Source organism: Myotis nattereri, assembly GCF_964212035.1.
Source record: "Myotis nattereri genome assembly, chromosome: 19".
Lineage (NCBI taxonomy): Eukaryota > Metazoa > Chordata > Mammalia > Chiroptera > Vespertilionidae > Myotis > Myotis nattereri.
Genome location: NC_138095.1, coordinates 8,591,704 through 8,606,955, shown reverse-complemented (window position 1 = coordinate 8,606,955; position 15,252 = coordinate 8,591,704). Strand labels below are relative to the sequence as shown.

The following is a 15,252-nucleotide window of genomic DNA, read 5'->3' as shown; positions in this document are numbered from 1 at the left end:
TGGCAGAGCGGAGACGCGTCAGAGGTGGGGTTTCACTCAGGGCAGCCTGACTCAGCTCGGCCGCAGGTAGCATCACCCCACACACCTCCATTCTCGTCCTTTGCGCCTCTCTCCACACCCAGATCCTGACTTGAAGGAGACGTAGCCCTCTCCTCTCCCCAAACATCTCCTCTGCCCAGACATCTCCTCTGCCCAGGAGTATCCATGGACCTCTCTGTATATATCAAAGTTAACATTCTCTCCAGCTGAGATCAGCCAGCCTGCCAGGAATTTGGGAGTTTGGCAGGAAATCTCCGAGCACCCACTTCCTGCCAGGTCCTGCGCTAGCTCTCAGGAATCCAGACACAAGACAGTGACTGTCACATGGGACTGAGGTCTATTTGAGGCAGAGACGCTGCCGTTTTGGCTCTGTAGTTGGGCACACTGTTAGTGCCCAGTGTCGTGAACAGAAAAAGTGGGAGGGCTTATCTATTGCAGCAATGAGACCTTGGGCGAGTGACAACCCCTCTAAGCCTCTATTTGCTCACCTGTAAAATGGGGATAAGATATTTCTTGCACACTTCACAGGGCTGGACGGGGGATCTTGCAACTGAGAAGGTCTCCATTTTTGCACTGACTTTTAAAAAGCTCCAAGTCAAGGTTGGGGCCTATGCAGAATAACAAGTCAAATGCTTAGCTAATCAGCCTTCAATGAACAGGGCTATAAAAGCCCGCTGGGTCTCGCACTCCAAGTTCAACTGAAATTGATGGCAAGGGAAAGGGAAAGAATGGAAAAAGTCATTGGTCCTTCCCACCTCCGGAGGAGGCACCTTGATGTAATGGGATGGAATTGGGGGGTGAGGGGGATTGGTGTTTCAAGAACAAGTGGAAATCTCCTTTAAAAAACCTTTTTTTGTAAACCCTTTATCTTCCAAACCAAGGTTTTTGGCTAAATGTCTGAGTTAGTGGATCTAACCAAATGCAGTCAATGACCCTCGGAGGTAGCCACTTCATCTGCGGGTGCCGGGCGGAGGGGTGTTGGCTTAGAGGTGGGCAGCCTGTTAGAAGAATATGAGAAATTAGCTCAGCAGGCCAGGCGTGGCGTTCTCTCTCGTGGCCCAATTAGCACCAACCTCTGTTTCTGTGTTCGAGGTAGGACATGGCTGGTGAGTTGGGGAGAAGGCGATTTGCATTATTTGCTCTTGGAAATAGCAAGAATACTTGGCCCTCAAGACAAACCCCAGCTCCCGGCCTGAAAGCTAAGCCCAGATATGTTATATATTTATTCAAGGCAGCAATTGGCCAGGAAACGACTATAAAACACACATTTTGAATAAAAGAGAGATTTATGGTGCATTTGCGAATCTGAGTCATATCTCTATGCCTCCCCCAGGCCAGAATCCCTCTAATCACTAACATACCCCCAGCTTGTACACTCGGTGGGCACAGAATTGCTTCCTTCTGGCCCCGTCCCAGTTAAAGATGTGATGGGGATTGTGCTACTCTATCTGACAGTCGGTAAATGAATTGCCGATTCATTCTGAGCTTAGATGGGGGCTGGTTTTTGCCTTGGGAAGAAAAAAAAAAGTGGGGTCCTTTCATATGTATCTTTGATCAGTCGAGACTTGACAAATTATTTTCCTAGGAATTTCTCTATCCTCAGTGCCATGGGGAAAAATGGATTTACTCTAAAAGAATAGCTTTTATGTTTCAGAAACTAGAGCAATGCAAAAGCTGTTCTTGGCTCTTTCTCTCTCTTTTTTCTCCTCCATCTCCTTCTTCTTCTCCTGCTTCTTGTCCTTCAATTGTATTTTTCTCCAGAAAAGAAAGTAGGTAGCAGACGGAGTGGGGAAAGGCTGGACCTTTGTTTAGGGGCAAACTTGAACCTAAAGAACACCTGCATTGTGTCCCAGCAGGATCCAACTAGACTGCCACAACCTCCGGCCCATGATTTAGACCAGGGGTCCTCACACTACGGCCCACGGGCCACATGCGGCCCGCCGGAAACATTTATCCAGCCTGCCGGGTGTTTTTGCCGCCACTGTGTGCATAGGAATTTGTTCGTAGGTTTTTTTTAAACTATAGTCCGGCCCTCCAACGGTCTGAGGGACAGTGAACTGGCCCCCTGTTTAAAAAGTTTGAGGACCCCTGATTTAGACCTTCACTTCTCTGAAGGCAGAAGATCTTCAGGTCATTTCCATATCGAGGTTTTCATCAGCTGTGGTCCAACCTTAAAGGAAAGAAGCAGTGGTGCAGGGCTGCCAGGGACGGTTGGGCAGGTCGTCCCCAACTCCGTTCAGATAGACCCTCCGTGGAAATGATGTGCTCTGAGGGTTGGGCCACGCTCCACCTGTACAACTGGGGGTGGCAGCTTTGGAAGGGAACTCATGGGGTGAAGGAAAGATTGGAGAGCCGTAATTATAATAAAGGGACAATCTTGGCGATCTAGGTGGAAGGAACTAAAAGAAGTTTAGTTGAAGACTAGACTCATGTGTACTAGCAGCTGCAGTCTATTTCTCCACTCAGGACTCCGCCTCTGGGACAGAGCAAAGAGATGGTGATGGAGATGGAAATGAGATGGTGACAGAGATGGAGATGGAGATTAAATGGTGATAGAGATGAGAAGGAGATGGAGATGGAGATGGAAATGAGATGGTGACAGAGATGGAGATGGAGATTAAATGGTGATAGAGATGAGAAGGAGATGGTGATGGAGATGGAGATGGAAATGAGATGGTGACAGAGATGGAGATGGAGATTAAATGGTGATAGAGATGAGAAGGAGATGGAGATGGAAATGAGATGGTGACAGAGATGGAGATGGATATTAAATGGTGATAGAGATGAGAAGGAGATGGTGATAGAGATGGAGATGGAGATTAAATGGTGATAGAGATGAGAAGGAGATGGTGATGGAGATGGAGATGAGATGGTGATGGAGATGGAGATTAAATGGTGATAGAGATGAGAAGGAGATGGTGATGGAGATGGAGATGAGATGGTGATAGAGATGGAGATGGAGATTAAATGGTGATAGAGATGAGAAGGAGATGGAGATGGTGATGGAGATGAGATGGTGATGTAGAGACAGATGGATGGATGGATAGATAGATGATAGATAGATAGATAGATAGATGATAGATAGATAGAGATGGAGAGAGAGAGAGAGACTATAACCCTCTCTTATATCAAGCATTCCTACCCTCTTATCTAAGGGGAAGAGCTCTTGGAGTAACAGCTTTCCTCTCTTAGTTTAGGTTTTCCTCAAAGCAGACCCTAAAACAGGGGTCTGGATGCAGCGTTTTATTTGGGTGAGCGGGTAGGAAATGAGATGAGGACGGGAAGCAGGCAGTGAAGGGTGTGGTAGTGAAGGTCACCTCTGTGAGCAGCTGAGTAATAAGAGCGCTTGCCCAGAGAGCTGCTCTGTGAGACTCCACGAGCCCCTCTAGGAATCTGTGTAAAACCTACTCAAACTTGTCCCACCCAGGCAACAGGAACCAGGGGTATTTACAAACCAGCCTCTGTCCCTCCTGTTTCATTCTCTGGCCAAGCACACCCCTGAGGCCAGAGAAGGACTTCAGGCGGAGGGACACAAAAGCTGAAGTGGGAAGTCGCTGTAAGTGACCTGGAGGATGGGCCCAGGAGACAGGGCTGGGCATTCACAGTGTCTGCTGTGGTCCACCAAGACCACACACAACGCGGGAGAGAAGGAAAAAGAGAAGAAATAATGATAATGAAAGTAATAACAATAATAATTAATACTAATTCACCCTTTTATTAACTAACAGCTAGCAAGCATTCCTTCTCACCAGACAATGGGCTGAGTGCTTTATACTCATCGTCTCATGGAGCCTCACAGAGCAGCTCTCAGGGGCAAGTGCTCCTACTACCCTCATTTTGATGACTCAGTGGAGGGTTAAAGAAGTTGAGTGACTTACCCATGGTCACAGAAGCAGCAAATGGCAAAGTGAATCGTATAAACCAGGCCAGTTAGAGAGCAAAGATGAGATTCTTACAATTGCCTGGCTCAGCGTGTGTGTGTGTGTGTGTGTTGTGGTTAACAAGAGAATAATGGTTCACCCCAGGACTATCGCCTAACCCCGTCCCCTCCCCCCGCCCCCCGTGGAAACAGAGCAGCATCAGGCATCTCCTGAGGTTGAGGTGGAACATTCATCCTCAGTACTCAGCTGACTGGTCCTGGTACCCAGCTCTGTCACTGACCAGGCTGCTGTCACCCCTAATGACGGCCATCCCTTCATCCTCAAAGTAAGAACAGGTATCCGCCTTCCTCAGAGACCCCATTTGATCAATGACCAAAAAATGAACTAGAGTTTGTCTTACTACTTCTATTCCTAATCGCAAGGATAATTCACCTTCATCATCACACAAAAAAATGAGATTACCCAATAAAACAAAGAAACTTAAAAACTTACAGTCCCACCGCCGCTATTATTATTGGTTGTACATTCTAACTGGGTGCTCCCCCACATAGAGTGAAGAATGCAGGTGCATTTAATAAAAGTGAGAAGCTACTTGTAACTGGCTTCTTTACTTACAATGTGTCTTTAGTATCTTCTTATATCTCTTCACAAATGGATTTTCAATAGCCATGTGGTATGCCACCGTACAGGCGTACGCTGATCTATTTAGTCAACCCCATATTAATTAGATACTAAAGCTGTCCCCAGTTTTTATGATTAAAAAACCTTGAGGAACTTCTCCGAAAAGAAATTCTGTGGACAGTCCTGATTATTTCCATAGGACCAATTCTCCAACGTGCAATTATCAAATTAAATGATTGGCACAATTTTAAGACTTTTCATATATTTTGCCAAATTCTCCTCCCAAAAGGCTTATCTATTTTTATTCCAACCAGCAGTCTAGAAGATATCCTACTTCCTCCTTAGCAATCGGTATCATTGTTTTTAATATATACATTTGCTAAGCCAGTGAATAAAACCTATATTTAATTTGCATTCCATCGATGCAAGTGTTTCAAGCATTTACTGAGCATCTACTGTGTTAAGTTACTTAACCGGACATTTCCACACATATTATGTCCCTTAACCCCCTCAACAGTCCTTTGAAGCTGGTGGAATATTGCCTTTTAGTGAATGAGGCAGCTAAGGCTTGAACGAGCATAGGTTGCATGCTGAGCTGTGCAACACACCAGCTGTGTGATCTTGGGGTGTCCTCACCTCTCTGAGCTCAAGAAGACTAATAACCTGAATCTCTGGAAGTTCTGGTGACCCTACTGCCCCCTCGCTTGGAGTCCCACACTCTAGTGCTCTGTGGGGACACAAAAGCCATTGACCTAGTTTCTCCATTTACTTGGAAAAAAGCCGAACTGTCATTTCTTTATAATAAATTCACACTTCTTGGGGATTCTTCCACTCAGAAAAGTCCCAGGGGATCTGATTCAATGAATAATTTGTAATCAACATGCCAGTTATTCCTGTTTTAAGGGGATGTGACATTCTTGATCACTGGGATTTTTTAAAAAATTTGCATAACTAATTTACTCCCCAATTCGCTGCTCTGTTCTGCCCCATATGTGTTACATAGGACCAACTCACTAATCCTAAATTTGTGGGTTTTAAGTAAATATCCATTGATGGTCCATAAAGTTGCGTGCTTTGGGACCTCCCAAATACTTGATTCCGGAAATTAATTCAAAGAAAGAGACCCTTCAGAAGACCAGGTGCTGGGTGTTACCTATAGCATGCCCGGTTCATTCCTTGGTCAGTTGGAATTCCTGGCGGTTTTCCTTTTGCAATGCTGACACACATTCAGCGAAGTCAAATGCCTCCCCTCCAGGGCTGCAGGCCAGTGGATAGACATATTCGGCTCTATCACACTCAAGCACAAGGGTTCTAAATAGCGTGAAAAGAGCAAGAGAGAGCAGATGGGGCCAAAAAGCCACTGAAAGACCACTCCTTCCTCCTCTACCTCGTTCCCTTCTATCCCGTCAGTAGAAAGAACAGAAAAAAAAAATGGGTGTTCAAGTCCCTTGTACTTTTTTAAGCACATGGTATTTATTAGGCATTAATTGGCACACAAATATACGAAACGAGTACTTAATTCTCCCCCTCCCCCCCCTTAGCAACATAAAAGGACAAAATCGCTTGAAGACACTCACGTACAAACATGCTCACACACTCGCACGGACTTGGACATACTCAGCCTCGCATATTACCCTGTTCTTTTTATTAGGGTCAGTTAAAAAAAAAAAAAGAATTTTTTTTTAATCAAGAAAGCAAAGCACTTTTGAAAGAGGAAAAAAAAAAAAAGAACGCAAACTTGGTTTTTGAGTATCAATAAAATTAAAAGCTCTTGACCAGCTCCCATGCTGGATTTCATGTTATTACTTAATTAGAACTCCTATTTATAAATAAATAGTACCAGTAAAATATTACATCTGAAGAACCCTGCAATAACGTTTTACTTACACACTTTTTTTAACACTGTTTTCTGCTTTCCATAACCACAGTTTGGTGTCGGCATTGGGTGTGATTCCCTCGGAGAGAATGATGGATGAGCACGGTTTGCCTCCTCTTTAGACGTTGTGGCTTTGGCTTTGGCATCCCGTTGGACCGTCGGGAGATTTGCAGGCTGGGCGCTGGCTTTGTTTTGTAGCAGGATGAATATTGACTTTGGCTTTTTCACCACTCTTGTCAGCACGGAGCTTGCCCTTTGCTTATCACAGTTCTGCCCGCTTGTAACCCAGGGCTCTTTAAGTTTTTCAAAGCAAGCTTTCCGGCTGGGAAGCTATAGGCCATGTTTTAGCGACAGATGGCTGGGAAGACCCAGAGCTGGGAAGACGGGAGCGCTGAGTCAGATATGATGCCAGGTGGAGCCCAAGGTTATCCTGACTCCCCAGGGAGGCAGACTGGGCTCCGTGGTGACGGGGAAGGCAGGACACAATCAGAAAAAGCTGGGGACATAGGGGACCTTTTCAAAAACATCCCATGGCAGAGGTAGGTCATTTCTCAGTCAAGGGGAGGGTGGCGAATTTTGGTTTTAGGGGTGGCTTAGAGGAAGGGAACTCCACAAATACATACTTTGAACTTGCCTCAGACCTCCCCCAAAATAAGGGACAGGGTCCCGTTAAGAAAAATTGAAAGAAAAAAAAATATATTATTATTTATTATATAACAATGTCAACATTAACAGCAAGACAGGAAAAGACTCCAACTCTGCATTAGGATAACACACTCGATGAGGCAAGACTTGCTGGAGACCAAAAGAGGGAATCCAGGAGGCCCTCTGGAGGTGGTGTGAATGTGGCCCATGGATGATTGTGGTGGTTGTGGTGGGAATGGGACTCAATTTTGTTGTTCTTTTTTTTTTTTTTTTTTTTTTTTTTAGTTTTGAGACGAAATGACAAAGTCACATTTTTTGAACTGTGGTTTCAGGCTACTGATTAGATCAGTGTCTGGGGGTCTCAAGTGCAGGCGTGAATCTGGGGTGAAATGAAATACCTTGTCTGTGGGGTTCTCTCGGCTACTGTCTCTCTCCTGCTCTCTCTCTCTCTCTCTCTCTTTCTCTCTCTCCTCTCTCTCTAGCAAATGTCTGTTAAGGAAGCAGGCTTCGCTTTAGCTATTCTCGCTCCACTCTGGCACCATGCCAACCCCATGCACCGAGTGGTACTGGTGTGGGGACAGGGTCCTTGGCACGCCATGGGAGTAGAGGAACTCAGATGGTTGCAGGCCGCCAGGGGACTGCAGGCCAGTCTGAGGCCCACACTGCCTGACCACAGGCTGGTGGGCCACGGAGGTCTGGTGCTGGAACATCCCCTCCCCGAGCTGGGGGGAGCCGTGGTTGGCGATGCCAGCCAGCCGGGGGACCAGAGGCCCCGAGGTGAAGTGAGCCGAGAAGTGTTGGTAGGGTAGCCTGTCCATGGGCTGCACGGTGGTGACCGTGCAGCTGCTGTAGGAAGGCATGCTGGGCCACGTGTTGCAGCTGATGTCCTCCAGGCTGGGCACAGGCTCGCTGGGCGGCGCGGAGCTGGCATACATGCAGGCCTGGCGCTGGGCTGACTCTGTCCTGTAGGAGGCACTCAGGCCCTGCTGCTGGGGGTAGCTGGGGCGATAGAATGGGTCTTCTTCGCTGGGCGATGTCTCCATGTAGGGCTTCTTGTAGGGATGGTCTGCGGTGGAGCATTCTTCATCTGCTAAGACAGGAGGAGAGAGACCCATGAGGCCAGGACCGGCCACCCCACAACTAAAGGCAGAGACAGCCATTTGGCTGAAGGCCTGAAGAATCAAGTCTCTTAAGACTGTAAGCCCAGGCCTCCATTCTGATACAAAGGGGTGGACTGTCATGGGGAGGACCTTGGGCTGTGGTGTTCTAAGCAAAGTCTGACCTTCCTGAACTCAGTTTCTTCGTCTGCAAAGCATAAAGGTTACTAATGGCATTTTTCTACACAGGGAATTGTTGAGAATGAAATGGGAGAATGTGTATTAGTCCAGAACTTGGTACAAGGACACACTCAATAAGTAAGAATTATTGTTATTTATTATCTTCCCTCCCCGGCTTGTAAATTCCACGAAGGCAGGGCATTTCCAGCTCCAGTTCACACCTAGTAACAAAAATAATAATAAAGTCAACACTCACAGTAGAAACAGCACGTGGAGTGTTTTGGGTTCCCTCCATGAGATAACACATTTAATCTTCATGACAGCCCTACGAGATGGGTCCTCTCATATCCCCATTCTCCAGAGGAGAGAAAGGAGACACCGAGAGGTTGGTCAACTTGCCAAGGGCTCATATGGCTGAGAAGCAGGGGAACTAGGATCAGAATCCAAGTAATCTACCTCCGAAATCTCTGCTAATACCATGCAGTACGGAGAAGGCACGCAATAAACATTTGTGCAATGGGTGGAAGGGGGATGGGCAAGTGGACAAATGGATGGGAGCTCAAATGAATTAATTTCCAAATCCTTTCCTGACGCCTTATGCAAGCAAGTGCCTAGTTAATATCTGCTGAGTCGGTACAAATTCATGTGTGACTGTTTTGCTGCTGATCAAACCACTTTGTTCACTAGTGTTCCCTAGTGTGGGAAGGGAGCTAGTTCTGACCACTTCAAGGTCACCGACCCCTCTGGAAACTAACGAAAGTGCTGATCTCTCTCCTAGAAAAATACACAAACACAACGCTTGGAGGATGGAGTACACACACAACTTCCAGGGCCTCAAAGACTCCCTAACTCCAGGCTCCAAGCTAAGAAGTCTAGATGTGTCTGGGTTTGAATCTGGCTCTTCTACTTCATATCTGTGCCACACCAGCATTTCAGAGACTAATTTTCACCATCTCTGAGTCAGAGTTAGGAATACTTACTGCACTGGATGGTGAAGAATTAAATGAGATGAGACATCTTCAAGGGCACCAGTCAATCCCGTGGCAGACCTCATCTATAACAACACACCTCTGGGTGCGCCCTTCAGGGGAAGCAAAACTGGGGAATTTCTCCCCAAGTGTAAACCTCAACTCAGATTCATCCTTTAGCTGGAATTCTACCCTCAAACTGGAGATTGTCCTTTTTTGTCTTCCAATTGATTTCTAATCAGTAAATGTTAAGAAATATTTCTGTATGGCCCTAACCGGTTTGGCTCAGTGGATAGAGCGGCCTGTGGACTGAAGGGTCCCAGGTTCAATTCCAGTCAAGGGCATGTACCTTGGTTGAGGGCACATCCCCAGTGGGGGGTGTACAGGAGGCAGCTGATTGATGTTTCTCTCTCATCAATGTTTCTAACTATCCCTCTCCCTTCCTCTCTGTAAAAAAATCAATTTATATATATATATATATATATATATATATATATATATATATATATTCTGTCTTTAAGGGGGTTGGTGAAGAAAAATGAAACACTGGGACTGGTGGATGACGTGAGGGCAGGATGCAGATTTAATGATGGGAGAAAATAGCTTTTACTGATTGAGCACCTTACTCTAATCTCATAGTGATTCCTCCATGTGGCTCCTGCTGGGGGAAGTGACCCAGCCAAGGTCATGCAGCTGGGAAGGACAGAGGCTGGAATCAAAGCCAGGGCTGGCTGACTCTGTCTACCACACTTGCTTCTGGCTCTCTAGATTTCCAATATCCAACGCTACTCACCTAGTCAGTCAACAGGTGTACATGAGACCCTACCAAGTGCCAGGTGCTGTGCCAGCTGCTAGAGATAGAGTGGTCAACAGGTAGTCAGAGCCCTACTCTTGGTACACGTCCTTGGCCCCTGTCCATTCTCCCCTGAGCAGTAAGGACGGATGCTGACCTGTGATCAGGAGATGGTCCTCAGATAGGAAGCTCTAAGTCAGTCACTCGTCCCACTGTAAATCCTTTGACCTTGGTCTGCATTACAAAACAGCTCTCCGGCCAGGGTAGGGGAGCCTGGGTTCCACCCAACACCTCCATTTGCATCATTCTCCCAGTGACACCCATAGGTAAGTCAAAAATCTCCCAAACCAAACATAGCTAGGGCTGTACCCATCGAGCAGCCAACAAATTTATGTTCAGCGAGACTCCTTCTGGGACACATCTGGGACCCATAGGACAACCAAAGATTTGTCCCCCAAAAAGTGAAAAAGGCAGCCACCCTTCCAGGTGTCTGTCTACATCAAGCTAGATGTCGAAGACATCATAAGAGGGTAACCGCACTGTCCACCTTTCAGCTGAGAGTTCTTTGGCGTCTTAAAGACATGGCCACACTCCACTTTTTTGTCCTGGTCACTTCCTCCCTCGATTTCGTCCCTCCATTCTTCCTTCCGCCCCCAGATCCATAACTCTGGATGTTTCCATTGTTGCTGGAATCAGAACCTTCGGGTTTTCCATTTAACCAGGGCGTTCCCCTTTTTAATAATAGCAAGTACAGCTGCAGGGTACCCTTGGCAAGAGGGGGGAAAAAAGGCAAACTAACCATTCCCAAGTTTCTGATCCGCTTCCAGGTTTGTTACAAGTCAAAAAAGGAAGAAGAATATGAAAAAGGCTGGAGCCCATTTTGGAAAATCGTAAAATTACACATTCCAGTCTCTAATACCCCAACGATCCGCTGCAGAGTCCGAAGAAGACTCGATACTGGCTCATTGATGAAAGCAGGTCCGAGCATTCTCAAATTCCTCTCGAACCTCACCGCATTGTAAAGACATTCCGAAGCAAGCGTCCAACTTCAGGTTGTGATAAATGCTTTGGATGTCATCTTTGTTTTTTTGTTTTCGTTTGGTTTCTGCCTTTTTACTGGGAACCACCATAAATGATCAACAGCAAAAGATCTCTCTCCCTGCCAAGGGATGAGGGGCTGTAGTCTCGGGTCAAGTCCCAGATGAGATGAGTCCACAGCTTGGTTTCAGAAAGGTGTGTGGGAAGAGTGGTCCTGCACCCAGCTGAGTGCCCGGAGAGCAGTAAAGCTCTTCCGGATCCTGCCCACCGCTCAGGGCACAGCGCCAGGGCAAACCTGGTCCCTTGCATTTTTCTGGACGCTACTGATTCTGGAAAAAGTGGCTTTAATGATGAATCCAGAACATGGATTTTTAGGGCACAGAGTTATGTCTCTGGCTCTTGCTGGCTATGTGACCTTGGACGAACCACTGGGACCATTTGGATCTCAGTACTTGACTGTCCATGACAATAATGCAGAAACTCCGTCAGGAATGGAGTTGTTAATAAGCAGTCTGTCTAGCTTTCCTGCACATAAAGGAAGTGTTTAAGTCTTATCTGGCTTTCCCCACTTGGAAGGTTGGGCAGACGGCTCGGTGAAGGTCATCCAATACCTGAAGGAATGTGGGTGGATCCCAGAGCTGGGAAACACTGGGCTGCGTTCACAGCACTAATCCCATTGAGCCGATACTGCCACCATCCCACATGGGTCATTTCCCTTGGCGACAGTTCGCTCTGCCCGAGCCCCCAGAGGTAGAGTGGTGAGCAGCCCCTGCCCGGCTGAGTGACCTTCGGCAGCTCTAAGGTGGGGCTGTATCCAGGCCTGACTCACCTAACAGTGCTCTTTCAGCTGGACAGCCCAGCCTTTCAGCTTTCATGAAACTCCTGTTCAGATGGATGGATGGGTGGAAGGGAGGGAGGGAGGGAGGGAGGGTGGTGGGTGAGTGGGGGGACGGGTGGGTGGACTTTAGATCGTGGCTTACAGGAGAAAGGACTGGAATGCTGTTGTGAACTACCCTTGATTAGGAATCAAAAGACTCCAGCTCATACCTCACTCAGCCCTTATGTGAAGCCACTGGTTTCCTTACTTGCTGACCTGCCTCGCCCAGTGGAACACGAGTTTCATGGGGGTGGGGCTCTGCCATCCTGCCCTTCTCCCAAGCACCGTGCCCAGTGCCCAGTAAGTGCCCAGTCAATATAAGCCTGATGATGCAGCCCAGGTCTGCCCTCGCCGCCACTCACCTCAGCCGTCTAGCCCACCTCCTAGTCCTCTGCTTGCCCTGCAGAATGGGCAAGAAGGACATGTCCTCTGGCTCGAGGAGCACAGGGAGGATCCAGTGAAAAAAGCCACATGAAATCGCTCTTAAAGGCACATCACACTGAGAAAACGCATCCTGCAAAATCCCTATATGCAATGCCCCTTCCCCTTGCTCCTCTGGCTTCCCTTTGAATATCCAGTGCAGTAAGTGGCTGGCCTGAAATCTGTATTTGGGTTGCCTTGGGTTTCTAGTGGGGTGGGGGCTGTCAGGGTAGGAGGGGGAGGAAGGCGGACAAGTGCTCTCCCAGGCCCCGGGGTCCTGGCTATGGTTGAGTGGCGTTGATAAAAGACCTTCCCGGCTCCATCCATCGGGGTAGATAGTTTGGAGACAGCTGGGCCCAAACACAAGGAGCCCTCTGGCCTGCCTGGCCCTTTGACATTTCATTGCACCGGCCTCCTAGGCTCATTGGAAGGGAGACAGACAATGAGGGGAAGTCAGATAGTGAGCGGGGCAGGCAGGGGCCAGGGGAAAGCCACCCATGGAGTTATCACTTAACGGGAATCCCAAACTGGAAGGAAACCTCCACTGATTCCTTATCACTTTACAATGGAGGCTGATGATGAATTGCTTTTTGTCGTCTTGAGGCAGGAGGACAGACAGAGCCTGGCTGGAATGTTGCCTGTCCCTGGGAGCTTTCCTTTGGGGGCAGAGGGAGGTGAGAAGGGCAGAGGTTTCTGGAAAGGTGAAGGGAGCCCTGCAGGGTGTGTCCCATGCACCCCCAGTGCATAGATCACAGTGTGGATGGATTGGGGGTGGGGCCACTTGCCAGCTGGGTGACGCTGGGCAGGTTACTCAACCTCTCTGAGCCTCAGTTTCTGCATCCGTGAAAAGGGTAATTCTTCACCTCCTTATCGCCAGCCCGTCACTGCAGCCTGATTCCACCCACATCTCCCGCCCTCTCCCCACATCCTGGTCTGAGCCGCCATCAGCTCACTCCCGAGCCCCTGACCGCCTCTCAACCGAGCTCTGGTACTAATTCTAGCCCTGCCTATCACAGCCGAGTGACACCCCAAACAAACCGAGTCCTGTCATGCTCAGTTTAAACCACTCCAATGGCTGCCCGTTGGTGTTCGGATAAAAGCTAAAGTCCTTCAAATGGCTCACAAGGGCAGGTTCCTGCCCTCCCCTCACTCCCCGAGGGGGGTGGGCCCATCTTTGTGCCTGACACTCAGTAACACCCTCTTCTCCTATCCAATGACTCAGAGCTAAAATTCTCCCCCGACCCCCCTAGGCTGATACCCCTTATGTTCATAAGCACTTTGTGTATCTTTATGGCATCCGATCGCCATTTCCCCCAATCATGTAATTATGTCACCATAGTGTCTGATCTGCTGGGACGATGAGCTGCATCAGGGCGGGACGGTGGCGGCTCACGCTCATTGAGCACTTACTATGTCAGGTCCTGTCTTGGGTGCTTTATGTGGATGATCTCATTCCATCCCCTAACAAGCCCACAGGGTGGGAACTGTTATTATCCCCATTTTGCAGAAAAGGTAGTTGAGGCTCAGAAAGTCAAAGCATCGTGCCCAGGGCCACACAGCGGGAAAGCATCAGCTATGGCGCTGTTTTGCAATGGACCAGCCACCAACGCCAGCCTCCACCTGAAGTTGACCATGTGTTCACGCGGGGATCCCGCCAAATCCCCCGTGAAAGTCCACGGCTCCCATGATCGAAAGCGGGTCACTGTCCAGGAATGCACTTATAAGGACGCTGCTATAAATACTGGACCGAAAAAAGCGCCTTAATTCTTTTCAACTTCTTCCTCCTCTTCTTTCGTCTGGCCTTAATTTAATAGGCAGAGCTCCTTAATTCAAACCTGCTGAGCTCTTAATCAGCACGCTTGACCCAGTCGCACGAGCAAGTCTGCAGCGGAGGATGCCATTTTGAGGTTGTAGCTGATAAGAGAAGGTAACACTACAGCGCAGTGGTTGGGGCCCAGGCAGAGTCTGCAGACCTGGCGTGGGTTCAAATCCCCCCTTCGAGAACCGCCAGCCTGTGATTTTACCTTTCTGAGCCTCGGTTTCCCCACCTGTAACATTGGTTCATGGAAGCACCCACTTACTAGAGTTGCGGAAAAGTTTGCGGCCTGGAACCTAGGCAGGGCACCCTTAGGTATAACAGGAAATAGGTGTCTGGGCAGGGACCTGCTCCGTGAGACACTCCTCACCCTGCTCGCGCCTGAAGATGCAGACATGTTTGCAGGCATCTGGTCTGCAGCCCATCCGGCAGCGGACCTGCTGGGAGTCGGGCCAGGGGCCTGGTGGGGTGATACTGTTCAGGCCTTTGAGATCCAAGGAGCTTGGATGGGTTTCAGGTGAATCCGGAGCCCTCAGCCTCACCCAGGTCAGCTCCCCAGCCTGGGCTTGGACCAAACACAGCTCTTCCCTCCTTCAAAGTGCAAGATGAGTAAATGTCACATCGCCAGCCCCATCAGTTTCCTCATGTAACCCCGGCTCCAGAGAAAGCCACCAAAGCATTGTTTCCATTGGTTCTAATTCCTGAGTTGTGTGTTTTTTAAAGGGCCAAACACTGGGCACTGGACCTCCAAAGGCCTCGTGCTGGCTGCTGAGGCTAAGGCTAGGGTCTGGGCCTGCCCGAGCGAAACAGTGACTCAACCCTGTGCTATTGAGTCAATCCTGCGCTAACGCCAGCTTAATAGCACCCCATCGTCACACCAAGCCTACGAGACAGGTTCAATCATAAGCCCTTATGGTCAGATCTTTTTTTAAAGGAGGCATAGAGGAGCCCTGGCCAGTTTGGCTCAGTGGTTGGAGCGTCGGCCTGTGGACTGAAGGGTC

The 15,252-nt window shown here is 48.5% G+C and overlaps 1 protein-coding gene across 3 annotated transcripts in view; it reads right to left on the bottom strand.

The window, feature by feature from the left end:
• Positions 1-7,344: 7,344 nt before the first annotated feature.
• Positions 7,345-15,252, bottom strand: part of TBX5 (T-box transcription factor 5) — a 41,914-nt gene continuing 34,006 nt past the window's right edge. For all 3 annotated transcript variants that reach the window (XM_081113533.1, XM_081113534.1, XM_081113535.1), the window contains exon 9: positions 7,345-8,149. In XM_081113533.1, coding sequence (XP_080969659.1) covers positions 7,575-8,149 — 575 coding nt within the window. In that variant the 3' untranslated portion in view covers positions 7,345-7,574. The remainder of the gene's footprint in view (positions 8,150-15,252) is intronic.